The 26669-nt window shown below is 35.1% G+C and overlaps 1 protein-coding gene across 1 annotated transcript in view; it reads right to left on the bottom strand.

The window, feature by feature from the left end:
- Positions 1-25383, bottom strand: part of LOC133645334 (proton-coupled amino acid transporter 1-like) — a gene marked incomplete at its 5' end in the record, with an annotated part of 47820 nt that extends 22437 nt beyond the window's left edge. The window contains 3 exons of the mRNA XM_062040224.1: positions 16198-16367; positions 17765-17931; positions 25276-25383. Of these exons, the coding sequence (XP_061896208.1) occupies positions 16198-16367; positions 17765-17931; positions 25276-25383 (445 nt within the window). The remainder of the gene's footprint in view (positions 1-16197; positions 16368-17764; positions 17932-25275) is intronic.
- Positions 25384-26669: the final 1286 nt, after the last annotated feature.

Genomic DNA, 26669 nt, shown 5'->3' with positions numbered 1-26669 from the left:
ACGATCTTATGGAAGAGGTGGGATTCGCTGGTCTGTGCCTTTCGGGAGAGGGCCAGTGTGGCTGCTTCTCGTCTGACGTTTGCCAGGGCGATGCCAGCGAGGACGGGCAGTTGGTTTACTGGGGTCCATCGCAGGCACCTGGAGACGGTCCGCAGGGCGCTGTAGAGGGCGACATCCAACTTCTTTATATGGGGGCTACGGCACCAAACCGGGTACTTGGGGGCTGAGAACACCAGGGCCAGCGTGGACATGTGCAGTGTCTTCGTCATGGCTCCCCATGTGGTGCCGGCTAGGCGGCGTATTAGGGCGGCACGGGCACTTGTCCTTGCCTTGGCACCAACCAGGTGTTGTTTGAATGTCAGTGTTCTGTCAAGCTTCACACCGAGGTACGTGGGAACGGGCTGGGCTGTAACCGGCCATTATCCACCATGATGTTCATCTCACGGGCTGCTTCCATGTTGTTGAGGTGGAACATGCATAGAAGCATTTAAGTCCCATCTTAAAACTCATTTGTATAATCTAGCCTTTAAATAGACCCCCCTTTTTTAGACCAGTTGATCTGCCATTTCTTTTCTTCTCTCCTCTTCTCCCCTGTCCCTTGCGAGGGGGAGTTGCATAGGTCCGGTGGCCATGGATGAAGTGCTGGCTGTCCAGAGTCGGGACCCCGGGTGGACCACTAGCCTGTGCATCGGTTGGGGACATCTCTGCGCTGCTGACCCGTCTCCGCTCGGGATGGTTTCCTGTTGGCCCCGCTGTGGACTGGACTCCCGCTGATGTGTTGGATCCACTGTGGACTGGACTTTCACAATGTTATGTCAGACCCACTCGACATCCGTTGCTTTCGGTCTCCCCTAGAGGGGGGGGGGTTACCCACATATGCGGTCCTCTCCAAGGTTTCTCATAGTCATTCACCGACGTCGTTGTGGCTTGTACAGCCCTTTGAGACACTTATGATTTAGGGCTATATAAATAAACATTGATTGATTGATTGATTGATTGAACATTGAAGATGTTGTCAGATGTTTGCAGATGCAGATATACTACATCATAGAGCTATACCGCCCCCTTGTGTCTGTGCCGTCAACTCCCTCTCCAACCATAACATACAAAGCAGAAATGATGGCCTTTAATACTAATGACTAGCTGAGTGGATATGTACACGCATTAGTACACTACAAATGCACTAAATTGGAATATAGAAGCGAAGATCAGGGCAAGGGCAGCTTGCAAGAATTGATGGTGGCAGACAATATTCACTCCACATACGCGCCGGTGACCCGCTTTACCTCGCCGCGCAAACGCCACAATTGTGCTTCATGATTGCTCCAAATTATATGGCTGCGAGCGCAGGGATGATAAACAAAATATGTTTGCAACTTGTTAAGTCTGTTTTCATGAATAAATCCATATCAATCTCGCGGGAAACCGTGATTATTGAAATAACCGATATCCCGCCTGGGGAGAAATGCGGCGCGGTCGACGGAGCGAGTAATCAAAATTCCTTGAAAGGACGAAAGATCCGTACACGCAATCCAGCGCGAGGAAATTTCTTTCGATCTGAAACGGGGAGTAAAATTTCCAAAGCCACCCATTATGTGTATATGTATACATGTGTAGGGGCAGTGGTTTTCAACCTTTTTTGAGCCAAGGCACACATTTTTTCATTGAAAAAAATCCGCATTGAAGAAATGCAGCCTAATTCAAAGCATAACCAAGCATGCGTGACTATAGCTCTTGTCTCAAAGCAGGTGTACTGTCACCACCTGTCACATCACCCCCTGACTTATTTGGACTTTTTTTTTGCTGTTTTCCTGTGTGTAGTCCTTTGTCTCCTCCATGCTAGACTACTGCAACGCACTTCTTGTCGGGATCTCCAGCAAGAACATCCAGAAGCTGCAGTACTTACAGAATAGTGCTGCTAGGATCCTGATGAGAGTGCGGGAATACCACCACATTACACCACTTCTCAAATCCCTTCACTGGCTTTCTGTTCCACTCAGGGTTGAATACAAAGTCTCCCTACTAACCCACCAGTGCCTCCATGGAAATGCCCCCCTCTACCTCATGAATGTTTTTTGTGACCAACAAGTATGTGCTCCAATCACTCTATCACAAAAAAATAAGAGTTGTAGAAATGATTGGAAACTCAAGACAGCATGACATGATGTTCTTTACAAGTGTATGTACACTTTTGACCAGGACTGTATACCATGCCTGAAAGAGTATTGACGGAGAATGAGAAGTGTTTGCTCGCACGAGAGAGAATATGTGTCGGAATTAAACCTGTTGCGTCTGTGTTTACTAACAAGACATCATGGTGGAGCCGCAGTGGAGTTTCTTAACATGGAGATATTCTCACTACTTTTCTTTTGTCGAGCACAAACAAAAGAACATTTTAGTTAAATGTAAGTTGTGTCTTGGATCAAAGATCCCATCTACTGCCCAAAACAGCAATACAAATCTGCTGAAACAGCTACAAAAGCAACATGCTTCGACGAAGCTCGTAAAGAGAGAGACAGACTCCGATGCCACTTCACCTCCACCTAAGCAACAGTGGCTGGATTTTAAGGGAGGGACTGCTAGCCAGGACAACATTGATAGAGACATTGCAGCGTATGTGCTACAAGACATGCAGGCCATTTCTACAGTGGAGTCACCTACTTTCAGGCAGCTAATTAGCATGATAGCGGGTGTCAAACAGCAAATTTTGTTTAAGTTTGTGAAACATTCTTTAGTTTGTGAAACATTTTTGATTTTGTGAAACATCTTTGAGTTTGTGAAACATTTTTGTTGAGTGTGTGAAACATTTTTTTTGAGTTTGTGAAACATATAATTTTGATTTTGTAAAACATTTTGAAGTTTGTGGACATTCAGTTTAAGTTTGTGAAACATTTTTGAGTTTGTGAAACATCTTTTTTGAGTTTGTGAAACATCTTTTTTGAGTTTGTGAAACATTTTTTTTGATTTTGTGAAACATTTTTGAGTTAGTGAAACATTTTTTTTTAAGTTTGTGAAACATTTCTTTTTGATTTTGTGAAACATTTTGAAGTTTGTGGAAATGTTTAAGTCTGTGAAACATTCTTGATTTTGTAAAACATTTCTTATTAATTTTGTGAAACCTTTTTGAGTTTGTGAAACATTTTGAAGTTTGTGAAACATTTTTGAGTTTGTGAAACATCTTTTTTGAGTTTGTGGAACATTTTTTTTGATTTTGTGAAACATTTTTTTTTAAGTTTGTGAAACATTTCTTTTTGATTTTGTGAAACATTTTGAAGTTTGTGGAAATGTTTAAGTCTGTGAAACATTCTGGATTTTGTGAAACATTTCTTATTAATTTTGTGAAACCTTTTTGAGTTTGTGAAACATTTTGAAGTTTGTGGAAATTTTGTTAAGTTTGTGAAACATTTTTTATTTATTTTGTGAAACATTTTTGAGTGTGTGAAACATTTCTTTTTGATTTTGTGAAACATTTTCAAGTTTGTGGAAATTCGGTTTAAGTTTGTGAAACATTCTTGAGTTTGTGAAACTTTTTTTTTTGATTTTGTGAAACATTTTCAAGTTTGTGGAAATGTGGTTTAAGTTTGTGAAACATTCTTGAGTTTGTGAAACATTTATTTTTGATTTTGTGAAACATTTTTTTGAGTTTGTGAAAAATGTATTTTTGATTTTGTGAAACATTTTTGAGTTTGTGAAACATTATTTTTTAAGTTTGTAAAACATTACTTTTTGATTTTGTGAAACATTTTGAAGTTTGTGGAAATTTTGTTTAAGTCTGTGAAATATTCTTGATTTTGTGAAACTTTTTTTTTGAGTTTGTGAAACATTTTTGAGTTTGTGAAACATTTTTGAGTTTGTGAAACATTTACTTTGAGTTTGTGAAACATTTATTTTTGAGTTTGTGGAACATTTTTGAGTTTGTGAAACCTTTTGAGTTTGTGAAACATTTTTGAGTTTGTGAAACATTTATTTTTGATTTTGTGAAACCTTTTTAAGTTTGTGAAACATTTTATTTTCATTTTTGTGAAACATTTATTTTTGATTTTGTGAAACATTTTGAAGTTTGTGGAAATTTTGTTTAAGTCTGTGAAATATTCTTGATTTTGTGAAACTTTTTTTTGAGTTTGTGAAACATTTTTGAGTTTGTGAAACATTTTTGAGTTTGTGAAACATTTACTTTGAGTTTGTGAAACATTTATTTTTGAGTTTGTGAAACATTTTTGAGTTTGTGAAACCTTTTTAGTTTGTGAAACATTTTTGAGTTTGTGAAACATTTTTGAGTTTGTGAAACATTTATTTTTGATTTTGTGAAACCTTTTTAAGTTTGTGAAACATTTTATTTTCATTTTTGTGAAACATTTATTTTTGATTTTGTGAAACATTTTGAAGTTTGTGGAAATTTTGTTTAAGTCTGTGAAATATTCTTGATTTTGTGAAACTTTTTTTTTTGAGTTTGTGAAACATTTTTGAGTTTGTGAAACATTTTTGAGTTTGTGAAACATTTACTTTGAGTTTGTGAAACATTTATTTTTGAGTTTGTGAAACATTTTTGAGTTTGTGAAACCTTTTGATTTTGTGAAACATTTTTGAGTTTGTGAAACATTTATTTTTGATTTTGTGAAAGCTTTTTAAGTTAGTGAAACATTTTATTTTCATTTTTGTGAAACATTTATTTTTGATTTTGTAAAACATTTTGAAGTTTGTGGAAATGTTGTTTAAGTTTGTGAAACATTTTTGATTTTGTGAAACATTTTTGAGTTTGTGAAACATTTTTAAGTTTGTGAAATATTTATTTTTGATTTTGTGAAATGTTTTTTTTTTAATTTGTGAAACATTTTTTTTTTTAGTCTGTGAAAACTATTATTATTATTATGATTTGTGCACAAAAACAATAGAAAAGTGGGACTGCAGATTAGAGTTGTAGCTGAAGGAAGGGTTTAGTGCGGCACAGTGGGGGGTCAACTGGGACACAGGAGATGGAAGTTGACCTTCTCAGCCTGCAAGATGTCTGCAAGAAGCACCTGGTGACTGCAGCTACCCAGGTCACACCAATAGTGACCTGGATCTTTGGGGCCAGAGGATGCTTAGTGATCATAGCGTGCCCTGACAACTCACTTTTATTCCACAGACGAGGGAGGCGCCAACAAATGCTTCATGCTGACATCAAATCATGAATTACAATACAATTAATTATATCCAGCCTAGGCGACAACGCCTACAATTAAAATCTCACATTTCTAAGCAAAAAAATTGGATTTAGGATATTCTCCAATTGTTTTCCCCCTACTTGTTTAAAGAAACCAATTTACATTTACAACATTTAGCTTTCATTTGATCAACAATACTACTTGAAATTGCAGACTTCAAGCCGCTGCTTTTTTTCCTACGCTTTGAACTATGTGGCTCTTGGACTTTTTTGCGCTGACGGCCACAACGCAAAGAGTGGTTGTTTGTGCTACGGCGCCATCTTTTGGGAGAGTGCGCTCACTGCAGGTGCTGCAGTGCCCTTTTTGTTTAGACTGAGCTTTCAACCGGAAGTAGACGTGCCGTTCCGTCTTCGAGCTGTCCATAGCGTTTCTACTCGTATGGATTCTTCATTCGTCACTCCGAGCGAGGTTTGTAAGTTTTACAATACAACTAAAACAACTCTTACACACAACGGCGTTCTTTTTGTATCGTTTCACTTTCACAAATTCCTCAGTAAATTCACCAAAACGTCACGACTTCTGTTTTGTTTGATCAGCCGTTTTACTGCCCTCTTACAGACACTGTTTGGAAACAACGAAGGTACGTAGATAAAGATTTACAGAATATTTCTGCGTAAATAACTCATTTCACAAGATGTTTATATGTGCGACTTATACTCCAGCGCAGCTAATATACGAACACATATTTTTTCGTGGGTGCGGCTTATAAACTCTAAATATATGTTTTGGTGTATATTGGTATTTTTTTTCCCTCTAATGGCATTTAGGAAATATGTTATTACAATATACCTCCTGTCTGAAGAAGCGTCTTGCTATATGCATTTTGTTGCATTTGGATCATTGCAGAGTTTTGGTTGTAGCACGATTACATGAATGTGGAGGGAAATGAGTGTTTCCATGGGCACAGAAAAATCCTCATTTAATACATGCAACTTTATAGTTTTAGCTTTTTTAGCGCCTGGTATTTGGTTCTTAATAGATCAGGCTGGAAGAGTTTTGGTTGTAGCACGACAACATGAATGTGGAGGGAAATGAGTGTTTCCATGGGCACAGAAAAATCCTCATTTAATACATGCAACTTTATAGTTTTAGCTTTTTTAGCGCCTGGTATTTAGATCTTAGTAGATAATGCTGGAAGAGTTTTGGTTAGGGATGATGTTTGATAAGAAATTATCGAGTTCCAGCCCATTATCGAATCCTCTTATCGAACAGATTCCTTATCGATTCTCTTATGGAATCCAGATAGGTTGTTGTATATGGAAAAAAACACTGTATTTGGTTTAACAAAAGCTCACTTTTATTTTATAAGAAAAAATAAAATAAAATAAATAAATAAATATTGACTGTTACCCCCTAAAAAATAAAATAAAAAAATATTGACGGTTGTTACCCAAAGTATATTAAGTGGGATTTTTCGGAAATTTTAAGTCCTCAAAACATCCATTGAAACAGTGCACAAACATCGTTTTTCAATAATCAAACTTAACCACTTTCCACCTTAATATTGAGTTACATAAGCAAGTTAAACAGTTTACTTACAGACTTATCTTTTTCAAGGCTTGTAAGAGCTAACACAACTTGTCTACTTCTCAATTGTCTCAACCCGGAAGTGCCCGAACTAATGACGCGTAGTATTTTCATATCGCCACAAGGTGTCAGTAAGAGTCTACAATCAAATGGGCATAACATTGCAGGTCCCACAGGGCATTTCCTGTATGTGGGAAGGGATTCGTTCTTTTTCTTTACTATAGTGGCCTCGATAACGGGAACCGGTTGTCAAAAAGGGATTCGAGTCCATGGAATCGGTTCTTTTCTTATCGAACAACCGGGAGAACCGATTTCGAACATTATCCCTAGTTTTGGTTGTAGCACGACTACATGAATGTGGAGGGAAATGAGTGTTTCCATGGGCACACAAAAATCCTCATTTAATACATGCAACTGTATAGTTTGAGTCTTTTGCATCTGGTATTTGGATCTCAGTAGATCAGGCTGGAAGAGTTTTGGCTGTGACACGTTTACTACTCGGGATTGTGAAGAACTGTCTCGTGCGAGAGCCTGGCTTGAGGTCAACATGTGCGTACGTTGGGAAGTGAACTGCCGAGAACGCCGCGGCCTTAGAACCTGCCGGGTGACGCTTTGGAAACAGGAAGGGGAGTAGAGGACTCACGCGACGTCCTCACGTCAACTCTTGTTCTCGTCAACATCTCAACGTTCCCTCCTGGCTCCAGACGCCATTCATCAACAATCCATTGATCCAGCCGCTGAGTACATATTCAAATGAGGTCAACATGTTCAATTCAACGTTCTATAATATTGTTTTCTCCTTTGTGGGAGGAAAGAGGAAGTATAAGGAAGGTCGTTTGCATGAACAAAAGGCCCTGGCTCTCTGGTAACCTAGCAACGCAGGAAGGGATCACGTGACACAGCCAATCAGGTGACAGTGTCAACTATCAAGTTTGGTTGATTCTTTGCATGGAGTGAGAAGGGAAAGTCATTGAAGAAATTGTGGATAAAAGAGGAAAAGTCACATGGACAGTTTTTTAAAACGTTTTCCCAAAGGGACCCTAGTCAGACCAATGTGGTCTGTACATGATGCAAGGCAAGAGCGCTAACACCACCTTAGCTCACCCTTTAGAGCACAGCTGCAGAAAATAGTTCTTCTCCCTCAACCCTCAAATCTAAACTCCAAACATCCCAGAACAAGCTAGTCAGATTACTTCTAGACCTCCACCCCAGATCCCACCTCACTCCTACCCACTTCTCCAAAGTGGGCTGGCTCAAGGTGGAGGACAGAGTTAAACAACTTGCACTGAGCCTAGTCTATAAAATCCGCTACACCTCCCTGATACCGAAGTACATGTCAAACTACTTCCTTAACGTAAATTACCGCCATAACCACAACACCAGGGGGTGCTCCACTAACCACGTTAAACACAGATTCCGATCTAACAAAGGTCTTAACTCATTCTCTTTCTATGCCACATCAATGTGGAATGCGCTCCCAACAGGTGTAAAAGAAAGGGCATCTCTATCCTCCTTCAAAACCGCAATAAAAGTTCACCTCCAGGCAGCTACAACCCTAAACTAACACCCTCCCCGGATTGCTAATAATCAAATGTAAACAATCAAATGCAGATACTTTTTCTTTTTCTTATGCCTTCTGATCTCTCTCTCTCTCTCTCTCTCTCTCTCTCTCTCTCTCTCTCTCTCTCTCTCTCTATGTCCACTACTTGATGTCCATATCCCCCCCTCCACACCCCTGATTGTAAATAATGTAAATAATTCAATGTGATTATCTTGTGTGATGACTGTATTATGATGATAGTATATATGATAGTATATATCTGTATCATGAATCAATTTAAGTGGACCCCGACTTAAACAAGTTGAAAAACTTATTGGGGTGTTACCATTTAGTGGTCAATTGTACGGAATATGTACTTCACTGTGCAACCTACTAATAAAAGTCTCAATCAATCAATCAATCAATTCCTTTGGCAGTGGTTTTAGCTTAGTGATTTAACGTGGCCGTTTAAGTCTGAGTGCATTATTTAATGCATGCTTCGAAGAAACTTTGCAAGGTTGTTTTTTTTAACGGTTCCGCTCCTTTAAAGGTTGTAGTTGAGGTAAAAGAGCAGGTTTGGAGATTGATGACTGCAATGCTAGGTCTCTGTGGTCAGACTACACACATCCACACTAACACTAACTCCTGGCGGAAAGACAACTGGGAATTGGTTTTGGATTAATGGCTGCTTTGTCCCTTGGTGCTGGCGAGGAGCAAAGCACAATAGTTACGCGCACGTCGGTGGAGTTGCGAGAAGAAACAGCCGAGCGAAGACAAAAGCTTCTCCCAAGAAGCGCTACCTGGCGCCCTCAAACAATGCAAGACGATCCATCTCAGCGTGTTCTACAGTCTCCGTGCTCCTCCTCTGGCCGTCCCCGGCTGCCTTCATCCCGAGCCAGGATCCCCAGTAGGAAGCCGAGGCCCTTTCTTCTCGCCGCTTCCGACGCTCGCTAATCAAATGGTGGTCGTGAATGCGGAATGACCCGCCGACATGAAGCGCCGCACGCGTGAATGTATTCCCTTTCATTGGCTTATCAACACGCGCGCGCCGCAAAATATCATCCGCGGCGATTCTCCGTGGGCTCCAATCAGGGCTAATGAAGGAAATGGAAAATCCCGAGGCGAGCAGCACCGCGGCTCGGGATCTCTGCTGGGACTTGCGTTCAAAGCGGCGGGCTGCCCTTGACTCGCCTGCAACAATACTCTCGGTTACACTTAGTAATCAAATACCAGGACTGGGTGCAGGGGTGTATTTAACGCAGTGCATTTAATTAACGCGTATTCACATTTTAAAGGCCTACTGAAAGCCACTACTAGCGACCACGCAGTCTGATAGTTTATATATCAATGATGAAATCTTAACATTATAACACATGCCAATACGGCCGGGTTAACTTATAAAGTGACATTTTAAATTTTGCCGCTAAACTTCCGGTTCGAAACGCCTCTGAGGATGACGTATGCGCGTGACGTAGCCCGGCGAACACGGGTATGCCTTCCACATTGAAGCCAATACGAAAAAGCTCTGTTTTCATTTCATAATTCCACAGTATTCTGGACATCTGTGTTCGTGAATCTGTTGCAATCATGTTCATTGCATTATGGAGAAGGAAGCTGAGCAAGCAAAGAAGAAAGTTGTCAGTGCGAAATGGGCGTATTTTTCGAACGTAGTCAGCGACAACAGTACACAGCTGGCGCTTCTTTGTTTACATTCCCGAAAGATGCAGTCAAGATGGAAGAACTCGGATAACAGAGACTCTAACCAGGAGGACTTTTGACTTGGATACACAGACGCCTGTAGAGAACTGGGACAACACAGACTCTTACCAGGATTACTTTGATTTGGATGACAAAGACGCAGACGCGCTACTGTGAGTATGCAGCTTTGGCTTCTAAACATTTGATCGCTTGACCGTATGTGCGCAACTTTTTTTTGCGTATGTACGTAACTTTTTAAAAATATATAAGCTTTATGAACCTTGGGTTAGGTGAACGGTCTTTTGGGCTGAGTGATTGTGTGTGTTGATCAGGTGTTTGAATTGTATTGGCGTGTTCTATGGAGCTAGGAGCTAGCAGAGGAGCTAGGAGCTAGCATAACAAACACGCAGGTGTTTTTATGCAGGATTAATTTGTGGCATATTAAATATAAGCCTGGTTGTGTTGTGGCTAATAGAGTATATATATGTCTTGTGTTTATTTACTGTTGTAGTCATTCCCAGCTGAATATCAGGTCACCCCCGGCTCTCACAGCATCTTCCCTATCTGAATAGCTTCAACTCCCCACTAGTCCTTCACTTGCACTTTCCTCATCCACAAATCTTTCATCCTCGCTCAAATTAATGGGGAAATTGTCGCTTTCTCGGTCCGAATCTCTCTCACTTCATGCGGCCATCATTGTAAACAATAGGGAACTTTGCGTATATGTTCAACTGACTACGTCACGCTACTTCCGGTAGGGGCAAGCCTTTTTTTTATCAGATACCAAAAGTTGCGATCTTTATCGTCGTTGTTCTCTACTAAATCCTTTCAGCAAAAATATGGCAATATCGCGAAATGATCAAGTATGACACATAGAATAGATCTGCTATCCCCGTTTAAATAAAAACAATTCATTTCAGTAGGCCTTTAATAATCCGCAGCTAATCTTACCAGGACCTGTGGCCAAACTATACCACGAAACAAAAACCAACATAAAAAAAAGGAATAAAAGAGCAAACAGGTGCCATTTAACCAGACAATGTAGCAATATTGACACTATTCTGGACTTTTTACCTACGCTTTAAACCCTGCGACTTATAAAACGGTAAGGCTAATTTATGGATTTTACTTCGCTGCAAGCAAATTGTTTTCACACACAAAAAAAACAGTCTTGTAGTCCAGTGTTGCTAATATATGGAAACATATTGTTTTCTTTAAAAATGTGATTTGTGCAAAAATGGAGCTGTTTGGCCACAATACCCAGCAATATGTTTGGAGGAGAAAAGGTGAGGCCTTTAATCCCAGGAACACCATGCCTACCATCAAGCATGGTGGTGGTAGTATTATGCTCTGGGCCTGGAACTGCTGCTTTAAATGGGACAATGAAAAAGGAGGATTACCTCCAAATTCTTCAGGACAACATTTGTTTGGTGGAACATTTGTTAGGTGGAACATTTGTTAGGTGAAACATCTGTTCAGTGGAATGTTTGTTAGGTGGAACATTTGTTTGGTGGAACATTTGTTTGGTGGAACATTTGTTAGGTGGAACATTTGTTAGGTGGAACATTTGTTAGGTGGAACATTTGTTAGGTGGAACATTTGTTAGGTGGAACATCTGTTTGGTGGAACGTCTGTTTGGTGGAATGTTAGGTGGAACATTTGTTAGGTGGAACATTTGTTAGGTAGAACATTTGTTAGGTGGAACATTTGTTAGGTGGAACATTTGTTAGGTGGAACATTTGTTAGGTGGAACATCTGTTTGGTGGAACGTCTGTTTGGTGGAATGTTAGGTGGAACATTTGTTAGGTGGAACATTTGTTAGGTAGAACATTTGTTAGGTGGAACATTTGTTAGGTGGAACATTTGTTTGGTGGAACATTTGTTTGGTGGAACATTTGTTAGGTGGAACTTGTGTTTGGTGGAACATTTGTTAGGTAGAACATTTGTTAGGTAGAACATTTGTTAGGTAGTACATTTGTTTGGTGGAACTTTTGTTTGGTGGAACATTTGTTTAGTGGAACTTTTGTTAGGTGGAACATTTGTTTGGTGGAACTTTTGTCTGGTGGAACTTTTGTTTGGTGGAACTTTTGTTAGGTGGAACATTTGACAATGAAAAAGGAAGATCACCTCCAAATTCAAGTCTTAACATTTTCTAAAAATTCCCAAAATTCCCACATTTTCATGAAATTCCCAATGAAATCAATGAGACATTTTTCAAAGTTCCACAATTTTTCATCCGATTCAAACCGTTGCAACTCCAAAATATTCAACATTTTCAAAATTGTGTGCTCTCCTTCAACAATTTAAAAAAAATTCCCGGATTTCCAAGAATTCCCAGTTTTCAGGCACATTTTTCCCCATTCAGAATGAATGGGACATTTTTCCAAGTTGCACAATTTCCACATTTTTCAACCCATTCCAACCATTTCACCATCCTGGACATTCAAACTATCATTTTTACAAGTTCAAAAAAATTCCAGGATTTTCCAGAATTCCAGGTTTTGCAAAGCCCTATTTCCACCCTTTTTTTCTGGCGACTACTTTTTAACCCACTTCAACCGTCAAATAATTCCTCTTAATCAGGACTAAAAAAACAAGTTGTTTGTTAAACTGGAAAAAATTCCCACAATGGAACTGCTGCTTTAAATGGGACAATGAAAAAGGAGGATTAGCTCCAAATTCTTCAGGACAAGCTAAAATCATCAGGCCGGAGGTTGGGTCTTAGGTGCAGTTGGGTGTTCCAACAGGACAATGACCCCAAAAGTGGTAAAGGAATGGCTAAATCAGGCTAGAATGAAGGTTTTAGAATGGCCTTCCCAAAGCCCTGACTTAAAGGCGTGGACAATGCTGAAGAAACAAGTCCATGTCAGAAAAGCAACACATTTAGCTGAACTGCAGCAATTTTGTGGTAACATTTTTTGCACCTTATTGCAGTGAAACTTGCCAAGGGACATGTAAATAATATTAACTAGGGATGTCCAATAATGGCTTTTTTGCCGATATCCGATATTGTCCAACTCTTAATTACCGATACCGATATATACAGTGGTGGAATTAACACATTATTATGCCTAATTTGGACAACCAGGTATGGTGAAGATAAGGTCCTTTTTTAAAAAATTAATTAAATTAAATAAGATAAATAAATTAAAAACATTTTCTTGAATAAAAAAGAAAGTAAAACAATATAAAAACAGTTACATAGAAACTAGTAATTAATGAAAATGAGTAAAATGAAGTGTTAAAGGTTAGTATTATTAGTGGAGCAGCAGCACGCACAATCATGTGTGCTTACGGACTGTATCCCTTGCAGACTGTATGTATATTAGGGCTGCAACTAACGATTAATTTGATAATCGATTAATCTGTCGATTATTACTTCGATTAATCGATTAATAATTGGATAAAAGAGACAAACTACATTTCTATCCTATCCAGTATTTTATTGAAAAAAAAACCCAGCATAGTGGCACCATACTTATTTTGATTATTGTTTCTCAGCTGTTTGTAAATGTTGCAGTTTATAAATAAAGGTTTATTAAAAAATAAAATAAAAATAAAAAATAATTAAAAAAAAAACAAAAAAAAAATCCAACGAATCGATGACTAAATTAATCGGCAACTATTTTAATAATCGATTTTAATCGATTTAATCGATTAGTTGTTGCAGCTCTAAATGATATATATTGATATATAATGTAGGAAGCAGAATATTAATAACAGAAAGAAACAACCCTTTTGTGTGAATGAGTGTAAATGGGGGAGGGAGGTTTTTTGGCTTGGTGCACTAATTGTAAGTGTATCTTGTGTTTTTTATGTTGATTTAATACAAAAAATGTTTTTTTTAAATAAATAAAACAATACCGATAATTAAAAAAACGATACCGATAATTTCCGATATTAAATTTTAAAGCATTTATCGGCTGGCCGATATTATCGGACATCTCGAATATTAACATTGCTGTATGTATACTTTTGACCCTCACATTTTCAGTAGAGCCATAATAAATTCATAAAAGAAGCAAACTTCATGAATGTTTTTTGTGAGCAACAAGTATGTGCTCCAATCACAACATCACAACAAAATAAGAAATGACTGTAAAGTCAAGACAGCCATGACATGATGTTCTTTACACGTGTATGTACACTTTTGACGTTCATTTCAGTGGAAAAAGTTTGGACACCCCTGCTCCAGCTCATTATATATAGTTATGTAGTTGTGTGTGTGTGTGTGTGTGTGTGTGTGTGTGTGTGTGTGTAGTCTGAGGCGTGCAGCACCACGCCAGCGAGCGAGCTCTCAGCTATTTCCAAAGTCATTTCACGGCCCTCACTCTTAGGCGGTTATGCCGGGTCGTTATAAGGGCCAGCCGTACATGCCGGAACATTCCAATCCTTCCACAAATGTCTCATCCGTCCTCCTCTAATGGCGTCGGACGGAATAATGCTGCAAAATGTTTGCTGGATCAAGGCAGGCGGTGATTGCGTCTCCCCAGAGCGTCGGCTCACCAGAAGGAAGAAATATATTCACAGGTTCTAAGTAAAAATGGGCGATGCAGACTAAAAGCTATTTTGCGATACACAGCGCTTCACTCTTTCCACATTTTCCATGTGAGAGTCGTTTTTTAAAATGAAATATATTCATTTATGTCCTCAAAATTCTACACACAATAACACATTATGACAATGTAAAAAAGTTGCTCTTTTTTTTTTTACTACGCTTCGTACTCTGCGGTGCGACTAATTTATGCATTTTTTCTTCACTGAAAGCCATAATGCAAATAAAAAAATAAAATAAAAAAAAGCAAACATTAAAAAGGTGCGTTTTAGTTTGTGCTATCACGCCATCTTTTGGACGAGTTCGCCTAAAGATTACAAAAAAACGCTTCAAAGATGTGGTTCATGGCAGTCACCATTGTAGCCTTCAAAGTCTCTAAAACAACTTCAAAACCCTCCATCAACGTTTTGTAAACACACTGCAATTATATATATAATGTAGTAACAGACCCATTCATAATAATATTTAATATGTACAAAATGCATATGTAATATACATATTATATATTGTTATGAAGGTGTCTGTTACTACATGATATATATACTTGCAGTGTGTATATTGTACATATTACATATTGTTATGAAGGTGTCTGTTACTACATGATATATATACTTGCAGTGTGTACATTGTACATATTACATATTGTTATGAAGGTGTATGTTACTACATGATATATATACTTGCAGTGTGTATATTGTACATATTACATATTGTTATGAAGGTGTATGTTACTACATGATGTATATACTTGCAGTGTGTACATTGTACATATTACATATTGTTATGAAGGTGTATGTTACTACATGATATATATACTTGCAGTGTGTATATTGTACATATTATATATTGTTATGAAGGTGTCTGTTACTACATGATATATATACTTGCAGTGTGTATATTGTACATATTACATATTGTTATGAAGGTGTCTGTTACTACATGATATATATACTTGCAGTGTGTATATTGTACATATTACATATTGTTATGAAGGTGTCTGTTACTACATGATATATATACTTGCAGTGTGTATATTGTACATATTACATATTGTTATGAAGGTGTATGTTACTACATGATGTATATACTTGCAGTGTGTACATTGTACATATTACATATTGTTATGAAGGTGTATGTTACTACATGATATATATACTTGCAGTGTGTATATTGTACATATTATATATTGTTATGAAGGTGTCTGTTACTACATGATATATATACTTGCAGTGTGTATATTGTACATATTACATATTGTTATGAAGGTATCTGTTACTACATTATATATATACTTGCAGTGTGTATATTGTACATATTACATATTGTTATGAAGGTGTCTGTTACTACATGATATATATACTTGCAGTGTGTACATTGTACATATTACATATTGTTATGAAGGTGTCTGTTACTACATGATATATATACTTGCAGTGTGTATATTGTACATATTACATATTGTTATGAAGGTGTCTGTTACTACATGATATATATACTTGCAGTGTGTATATTGTACATATTACATATTGTAACAAAGTACAACTGAATGCATTGAACAGGTAATAGTGTAAGTGTCTGGTGCCAATGTGTGGAAACCGCTATGGGCCAAAAGGTGCATTAGACTCACATGTGAACAGGACCAAGACTCACATGTGAACAGGACCAGGACTTACATGTGAAGAGGACCAGGACTGTGCGGAGCAGCAGGTCCACGGCCGTCCCCCACCTCTCGGACACCCGAGCCACGAGCGGCGGGATGAGGATCTCCGCAGGAACGTAGAACTGCAGGGCGAAGGTGATGAAGATGCCAAAGCAGTAGAGAAGCTTGACGCCCTGGTAGGTCCTGAATGAAGCGAGACAAAGACCGAGGCGCAGAAGGTGAGCAGGCTTCAGAAGAACATGGTCCACTTGATACTTTTGATGTGTGACCATCCGGGAGTGAGACTGATACCAATACTGATCACACGTATTTACACTACATTTTACATTATTAAAACTACTTCCTGATTCTCTTTTATTACATTCAATTGTTTGATCAAAACAAATAGTACACAATACCTAAACAAAAGCAAAACATTTTTAAAGTTTCCAATTCCCTGCGTTTGTGAACATCAACACAAATAAAAAGATTGAGAAAATAAAAAAATCTAATTAATCACTCGAGTTCTCATCCTATACTGATACTACCAATTTATAGTTTGATCCAACCCTAACCCTAACCCTAAATTTTAAAGTCATTTTGATAGTAGGCTAATATAGCTAATATAGACACTTACGGTACATAATGGGTTGTCTTCATTATAACACTTATATAAGACTTTTAAAGTCATTTTGATAGTAGGCTAATATAACTAATATAGACACTTACATCATGTGTTGCCTTCATTATAACACTTATATAAGACTTTTAAAGTCATTTTGATAGTAGGCTAATATAGCTAATATAGACACTTACATAATGGGTTGTCTTCATTATAACACTTATATAAGACTTTTAAAGTCATTTTGATAGTAGGCTAATATAGCTAATATAGACACTTACATCATGTGTTGTCTTCATTATAATACTTATATAAGACTTTTAAAGTCATTTTGATAGTAGGCTAATATAGCTAATATAGACACTTACATCATGTGTTGTCTTCATTATAACACTTATATAAGACTTTTAAAGTCATTTTGATAGTAGGCTAATATAGCTAATATAGACACTTACATAATGGGTTGTCTTCATTATAACACTTATATAAGACTTTTAAAGTCATTTTGATAGTAGGCTAATATAACTAATATAGACACTTACATAATGGGTTGTGTTCATTATAACACTTATATAAGACTTTTAAAGTCATTTTGATAGTAGGCTAATATAGCTAATATAGACACTTACATAATGGGTTGTCTTCATTATAACACTTATATAAGACTTTTAAAGTCATTTTGATAGTAGGCTAATATAGCTAATATAGACACTTACATAATGGGTTGTCTTCATTATAACACTTATATAAGACTTTTAAAGTCATTTTGATAGTAGGCTAATATAACTAATATAGACACTTACATAATGGATTGTCTTCATTATAACACTTATATAAGACTTTTAAAGTCATTTTGATAGTAGGCTAATATAACTAATATAGACACTTACATCATGTGTTGTCTTCATTATAACACTTATATAAGACTTTTAAAGTCATTTTGATAGTAGGCTAATATAGACACTTATTATTGTCTTACCAGCAGTTGGGCAGGTTGAGGGTGATACTGCCGCCGATGTCCGCGCCAAAGCACAAATACCCGACGGTGCCCAGGCTGATGTAGAGGAAGGTGACGATACCCATTCCCAGGTAAAGAACCAGGGGGAAACTCTGGGGCTTGTGCATCTTGTTCTCCAAGGGAAGAACCTGGGAAAGCACATGAGCAGGATGAGAGTGCAGCCACCACCTCACCAGTTTGAGTAAGCATGCCAAGCACGCTAGAATGGCTTTGAACCAGAGGTGTGCACATTTTAAAGATACGGTTACAAAAAAAACATAGGAAGTGGAATAAAAGCGCAAACAGGTGTAATGTAATGTTGCAATATAGCATAGACTGTATTTATATTATTATAGACTGTATTTATATTATTCACATGTGAATAATGCCGTATATTAGACTGTATTTATATTATTCACATGTGAATAATGCCGTATAATAGACGGTATTTATATTATTCACATGTGAATAATGCTGTATAATAGCCTGTATTTATATTATTCACATGTGAATAATTCTGTATAATAGACTGTATTTATATTATTCACATGTGAATAATGCTGTATAATAGACTGTATTTATGTTATTCACATGTGACTAATGCTGTATAATAGACTATATTTATATTATTCACATGTGAATAATGCTGTATAATAGACTGTATTTATATTATTCACATGTGAATAATTCCGTATAATAGACTGTATTTATATTATTCACATGTGAATAATGCTGTACAATAAGACTGTATTTATGTTATTCACATGTGAATAATGCTGTATAATAGCCTGTATTTATGTTATTCACATGTGACTAATGCTGTATAATAGACTGTATTTATATTATTCACATGTGAATAATGCTGTATAATAGACTGTATTTATATTATTCACATGTGACTAATGCTGTATAATAGACTGTATTTATATTATTCACATGTGAATAATGCTGTATAATAGACTGTATTTATATTATTCACATGTGAATAATGCTGTATAATAGCCTGTATTTATGTTATTCACATGTGAATAATGCTGTTAAATATGACTGTATTTATGTTATTCACATGTGAATAATGCTGTATAATAGACTGTAATTATGTTATTCACATGTGAATAATGCTGTATAATAGACTGTATTTATATTATTCACATGCGAATAATGCTGTATAATAGACTGTATTTATATTATTCACATGTGAATAATGTTGTATAATAGACTGTAAATATGTTATTCACATGTGAATAATGCTGTATAATAGACTGTATTTATATTATTCACATGTGAATAATGCTGTATAATAGACTGTATTTATATTATTCACATGTGAATAATGTTGTATAATAGACTGTATTTATGTTATTCACATGTGAATAATGCTGTATAATAGACTGTAATTATGTTATTCACATGTGAATAATGCTGTATAATAGCCTGTATTTATATTATTCACATGTGAATAATGCTGTATAATAGCCTGTATTTATATTATTCACATGTGAATAATGCTGTATAATAGACTGTAATTATGTTATTCACATGTGAATAATGCTGTATAATAGACTGTATTTATATTATTCACATGTGAATAATGCTGTATAATAGACTGTATTTATATTATTCACATGTGAATAATGCTGTATAATAGACTGTATTTATATTATTCACATGTGAATAATGCTGTATAATAGACTGTATTTATATTATTCACATGTGAATAATGTTGTATAATATCCTGTATTTATATTATTCACATGTGAATAATGCTGTATAACAGACTGTAATTATGTTATTCACATGTGACTAATGCTGTATAATAGACTGTATTTATATTATTCACATGTGAATAATGCTGTATAATAGACTGTATTTATATTATTCACATGTGAATAATGCTGTATAATAGACTGTATTTATATTATTCACATGTGAATAATGCTGTATAATAGACTGTAATTATATTATTCACATGTGAATAATGCTGTATAATAGACTGTATTTATATTATTCACATGTGAATAATGCTGTATAATAGACTGTATTTATATTATTCACATGTGAATAATGCTGTATAATAGACTGTATTTATATTATTCACATGTGAATAATGCTGTACAATAAGACTGTATTTATGTTATTCACATGTGAATAATGCTGTATAATAGCCTGTATTTATATTATTCACATGTGAATAATGCTGTATAATAGACTGTATTTATATTATTCACATGTGAATAATGCTGTATAACAGACTGTATTTATATTATTCACATGTGAATAATGCTGTATAATAGACTGTATTTATATTATTCACATGTGAATAATGCTGTACAATAAGACTGTATTTATGTTATTCACATGTGAATAATGCTGTATAATAGCCTGTATTTATATTATTCACATGTGAATAATGCTGTATAATAGACTGTATTTATATTATTCACATGTGAATAATGCTGTATAATAGACTGTATTTATATTATTCACATGTGAATAATGCTGTACAATAAGACTGTATTTGTTATTCACATGTGAATAATGCTGTATAATAGCCTGTATTTATATTATTCACATGTGAATAATTCTGTATAATAGACTGTATTTATATTATTCACATGTGAATAATGCTGTATAATAGACTGTATTTATATTATTCACATGTGAATAATGCTGTACAATAAGACTGTATTTATGTTATTCACATGTGAATAATGCTGTATAATAGCCTGTATTTATATTATTCACATGTGAATAATGCTGTATAATAGACTGTAATTATGTTATTCACATGTGAATAATGCTGTATAATTGACTGTATTTATATTATTCACATGTGAATAATGCTGTATAATAGACTGTATTTATATTATTCACATGTGAATAATGTTGTATAATAGCCTGTATTTATATTATTCACATGTGAATAATGCTGTATAATAGACTGTAATTATGTTATTCACATGTGACTAATGCTGTATAATAGACTGTATTTATATTATTCACATGTGAATAATGCTGTATAATAGACTGTATTTATATTATTCACATGTGAATAATGCTGTATAATAGACTGTATTTATATTATTCACATGTGAATAATGCTGTATAATAGACTGTATTTATATTATTCACATGTGAATAATGCTGTATAATAGACTGTAATTATGTTATTCACATGTGAATAATGCTGTATAATAGACTGTATTTATATTATTCACATGTGAATAATGTTGTATAATATCCTGTATTTATATTATTCACATGTGAATAATGCTGTATAATAGACTGTAATTATGTTATTCACATGTGACTAATGCTGTATAAGAGACTGTATTTATATTATTCACATGTGAATAATGCTGTATAATAGACTGTATTTATATTATTCACATGTGAATAATGCTGTATAATAGACTGTATTTATATTATTCACATGTGAATAATGCTGTATAATAGACTGTAATTATATTATTCACATGTGAATAATGCTGTATAATAGACTGTATTTATATTATTCACATGTGAATAATGCTGTATAATAGACTGTATTTATATTATTCACATGTGAATAATGCTGTATAATAGACTGTATTTATGTTATTCACATGTGAATAATGCTGTATAATAGACTGTATTTATGTTATTCACATGTGAATAATGCTGTATAATAGACTGTATTTATATTATTCACATGTGAATAATGCTGTACAATAAGACTGTATTTATATTATTCACATGTGAATAATGCTGTATAATAGACTATTTATATTATTCACATGTGAATAATGCTGTATAAAAGACTGTATTTATATTATTCACAGGTGAATAATGCTGTACAATAAGACTGTATTTATATTATTCACATGTGAATAATGCTGTATAATAGCCTGTATTTATATTATTCACATGTGAATAATGCTGTATAATAGACTGTATTTATATTATTCACATGTGAATAATGCTGTATAACAGACTGTATTTATATTATTCACATGTGAATAATGCTGTATAATAGACTGTATTTATATTATTCACATGTGAATAATGCTGTACAATAAGACTGTATTTATGTTATTCACATGTGAATAATGCTGTATAATAGCCTGTATTTATATTATTCACATGTGAATAATGCTGTATAATAGACTGTATTTATATTATTCACATGTGAATAATGCTGTATAATAGACTGTATTTATATTATTCACATGTGAATAATGCTGTATAATAGACTGTATTTATATTATTCACATGTGAATAATGCTGTACAATAAGACTGTATTTATGTTATTCACATGTGAATAATGCTGTATAATAGCCTGTATTTATATTATTCACATGTGAATAATGCTGTATAATAGACTGTAATTATGTTATTCACATGTGAATAATGCTGTATAATTGACTGTATTTATATTATTCACATGTGAATAATGCTGTATAATAGACTGTATTTATATTATTCACATGTGAATAATGTTGTATAATAGCCTGTATTTATATTATTCACATGTGAATAATGCTGTATAATAGACTGTAATTATGTTATTCACATGTGACTAATGCTGTATAATAGACTGTATTTATATTATTCACATGTGAATAATGCTGTATAATAGACTGTATTTATATTATTCACATGTGAATAATGCTGTATAATAGACTGTATTTATATTATTCACATGTGAATAATGCTGTATAATAGACTGTATTTATATTATTCACATGTGAATAATGCTGTATAATAGACTGTAATTATGTTATTCACATGTGAATAATGCTGTATAATAGACTGTATTTATATTATTCACATGTGAATAATGTTGTATAATATCCTGTATTTATATTATTCACATGTGAATAATGCTGTATAATAGACTGTAATTATGTTATTCACATGTGACTAATGCTGTATAATAGACTGTATTTATATTATTCACATGTGAATAATGCTGTATAATAGACTGTATTTATATTATTCACATGTGAATAATGCTGTATAATAGACTGTATTTATATTATTCACATGTGAATAATGCTGTATAATAGACTGTAATTATATTATTCACATGTGAATAATGCTGTATAATAGACTGTATTTATATTATTCACATGTGAATAATGCTGTATAATAGACTGTATTTATATTATTCACATGTGAATAATGCTGTATAATAGACTGTATTTATGTTATTCACATGTGAATAATGCTGTATAATAGACTGTATTTATGTTATTCACATGTGAATAATGCTGTATAATAGACTGTATTTATATTATTCACATGTGAATAATGCTGTACAATAAGACTGTATTTATGTTATTCACATGTGAATAATGCTGTATAATAGACTATTTATATTATTCACATGTGAATAATGCTGTATAAAAGACTGTATTTATATTATTCACAGGTGAATAATGCTGTACAATAAGACTGTATTTATATTATTCACATGTGAATAATGCTGTATAATAGCCTGTATTTATATTATTCACATGTGAATAATGCTGTATAATAGACTGTATTTATATTATTCACATGTGAATAATGCTGTACAATAAGACTGTATTTGTTATTCACATGTGAATAATGCTGTATAATAGCCTGTATTTATATTATTCACATGTGAATAATTCTGTATAATAGACTGTATTTATATTATTCACATGTGAATAATGCTGTATAATAGACTGTATTTATATTATTCACATGTGAATAATGCTGTACAATAAGACTGTATTTATGTTATTCACATGTGAATAATGCTGTATAATAGCCTGTATTTATATTATTCACATGTGAATAATGCTGTATAATAGACTGTAATTATGTTATTCACATGTGAATAATGCTGTATAATTGACTGTATTTATATTATTCACATGTGAATAATGCTGTATAATAGACTGTATTTATATTATTCACATGTGAATAATGTTGTATAATAGCCTGTATTTATATTATTCACATGTGAATAATGCTGTATAATAGACTGTAATTATGTTATTCACATGTGACTAATGCTGTATAATAGACTGTATTTATATTATTCACATGTGAATAATGTTGTATAATAGACTGTAAATATGTTATTCACATGTGAATAATGCTGTATAATAGACTGTATTTATATTATTCACATGTGAATAATGCTGTATAATAGACTGTATTTATATTATTCACATGTGAATAATGTTGTATAATAGACTGTATTTATGTTATTCACATGTGAATAATGCTGTATAATAGACTGTAATTATGTTATTCACATGTGAATAATGCTGTATAATAGCCTGTATTTATATTATTCACATGTGAATAATGCTGTATAATAGCCTGTATTTATATTATTCACATGTGAATAATGCTGTATAATAGACTGTAATTATGTTATTCACATGTGAATAATGCTGTATAATAGACTGTATTTATATTATTCACATGTGAATAATGCTGTATAATAGACTGTATTTATATTATTCACATGTGAATAATGCTGTATAATAGACTGTATTTATTACCTAGCCTATTTCTATTAATTTGTTCATCAGCAAAATATTTTTAAAGACTACTCCAATTGTTTAGCTGACTATTTCTATCTGTGTGTGGCATTGCATTAGTCTTTTACAAGCTTCTCATATTATTCTACACAATAAGATGGACGGTGACCAACTTTGAATGATCAAAACATTTTCATAATTTCCAAACTTCCAGAGCTTAACTTCCCGTGGTAAATCTCCACCCCTTTGCAACCCTAATTGCAGCTATTTGGGATACAACACTTCTCAGACGGCAAGAGAACTTTCCAATGTCCTGGTCAGCTGTGATTCCACTTAGCGAAAAACTTTGGCCATTTGTCGAAGGAGAGACAACGAGAATGCGGGCCCCCGTGGATGTGATAAAAAAGGCAGGGTGTGTTTTGTATTACCTGGCCGTCGAGGGAAGACTACGGAAAACATTGAATGCTTTCGGACTGGCAAAGCAGACTATCAGTTATTGTTCGCCATGTATGTCGCGGACTCAACGTCTAGGTCCAGAGTATATAAAGTCACCAAAAAGGAATGGACAATGAAGGTGAAGACAAAAGAGTGAGGCGTGTCTTTTTTAAAAAGAAGGGTTTTTAAGCCTTTTTAAACGCATCCACAGTCTGTGGTGCCCTCAGGTGGTCAGGGAGAGCGTTCCACAGACTGGGAGCGTAGATATTTAAGCATTGAAAGAAATACATTAATATAGAACTTATTTTAACACTTTGATGGCTAAGACCCTTTTGGGTCCCTGGGGACCTTAAACACGGATTCAAATTGAGGGGAGCCCGAATGCTTCCAAGAAATGTTGTATTGGTTTTGAAAATGAAAAATATGAAAACGGCCCCCCGCATGCTATAATTTACCATAGAGCGGCCCTCAGTGGGAACAGTTTGGACCCCTGCTTTAAAGCATGTTACCCACTTATATGAAACATGAATTTCACATGCGCCTTCTGGACTTACCACTCCAATCCCTTCAAAGGCGAAGATGGCCGTCCCAAAGAAGAGCGGGTAGTCTTTGGCCCGGCCCACACTTGGCAGGTTGATGGGGTCTTTGATGTGCTGGAGAAGGAGAAAACACCATCAAAAACTTCAACCTGTGCAACCCAAAAAAACCTTTGTTAGCATACGTGACAAAGTCAGGGCGTTTTTTTTCCTCAAAGCTTGAACAGTCAAACTAATCTTAAACCTTAAATGCTACAAATGTTCTGACATCTATTGGACAATGTGAGTAAATCCGATCAAAGAGCTGCCACTATCCAAACAACCTTCCCTAGTCATGGTGCAAAAATACAAATGCAACTAACACAAAGGTCAACAAGCATATTATATTTTCACTACTGCCACAAGTGGTGGGAAAGTGTAATACGGTTGCTGAGAAACAGATGTTTTTTAGCGGCCCCCTGAGACGACCCCCCCACTTACAGTATGGGTATAGAACGCACCACCACCCTGTCAAGTCCAGAAGAAAAAGAGATTATACGGCATTATCCCCTAACAGATGCTACCTGGTGGTTGTTGGAGCACACATGCAGCTGGTCCTGCATTGTCCCACTCCTTAATGCTTTGGTCACACGCAGGATTCTCACAGGAATGAGGCAAAATACAACTTGAATTTAAAGAATGGATTTAAAAGATCTAAACGCATGATTACCTTAGCTAAAAAGCTAAATGCTACTCAAATCTCATCCGCCTCAACAAAAACGTTCCTAAATATTTGTTCAGTTCAGTAGCATCGCTAACCCAACAAGGGACTCCTCCCAGTAGCTCCGCCCACTCGGCAGATGACTTTATGAATTTCTTTAATGAGAAAATTGAAGTCATTAGAAAGGAGATCAAAGCTACAACTGGGTTGTATTAAGACAGATACGACTGTATATACGACGGATACCGCCCTCCAAAATAGTCTCTCTCTTTTTGATGAAATACCATTAGAGGAATTGTTAAAATGTGTAAATGGGACAAAACAAACAACATGTTTACTTGACCCATTTCCTGGGAAATTTATCAAGGAGCTTTTTGTATTATTAGGACCATCAGTGCTAAATATTATAAACGTATCACTTTCCTCCGGCACTGTTCCCCTAGCATTCAAAAAAATGGTTATTCATCCTCTGCTCAAATGACCTACCCTCCATCCTGACTTAATGGTAAACACCTTCCCTTTATTTCGAAAATCCTCGAAAAGATTGTTGCACAGCAGCTAAATGGACACTTAGCGTCTAACAATCTCTGTGAACCCTTTCAATCCGGTTTCAGGGCAAATCACTCTACGGCACAGGTGTCAAACTCAAGGCCCGGGGGGCCAGATACGGCCCGCCACTTCATTTTATTTGGCCCTGGAAAGCCTGGAAATA

Source organism: Entelurus aequoreus, unplaced genomic scaffold, assembly GCF_033978785.1.
Source record: "Entelurus aequoreus isolate RoL-2023_Sb unplaced genomic scaffold, RoL_Eaeq_v1.1 HiC_scaffold_41, whole genome shotgun sequence".
Lineage (NCBI taxonomy): Eukaryota > Metazoa > Chordata > Actinopteri > Syngnathiformes > Syngnathidae > Entelurus > Entelurus aequoreus.
This window is presented reverse-complemented; position numbering and strand designations above follow the sequence as displayed.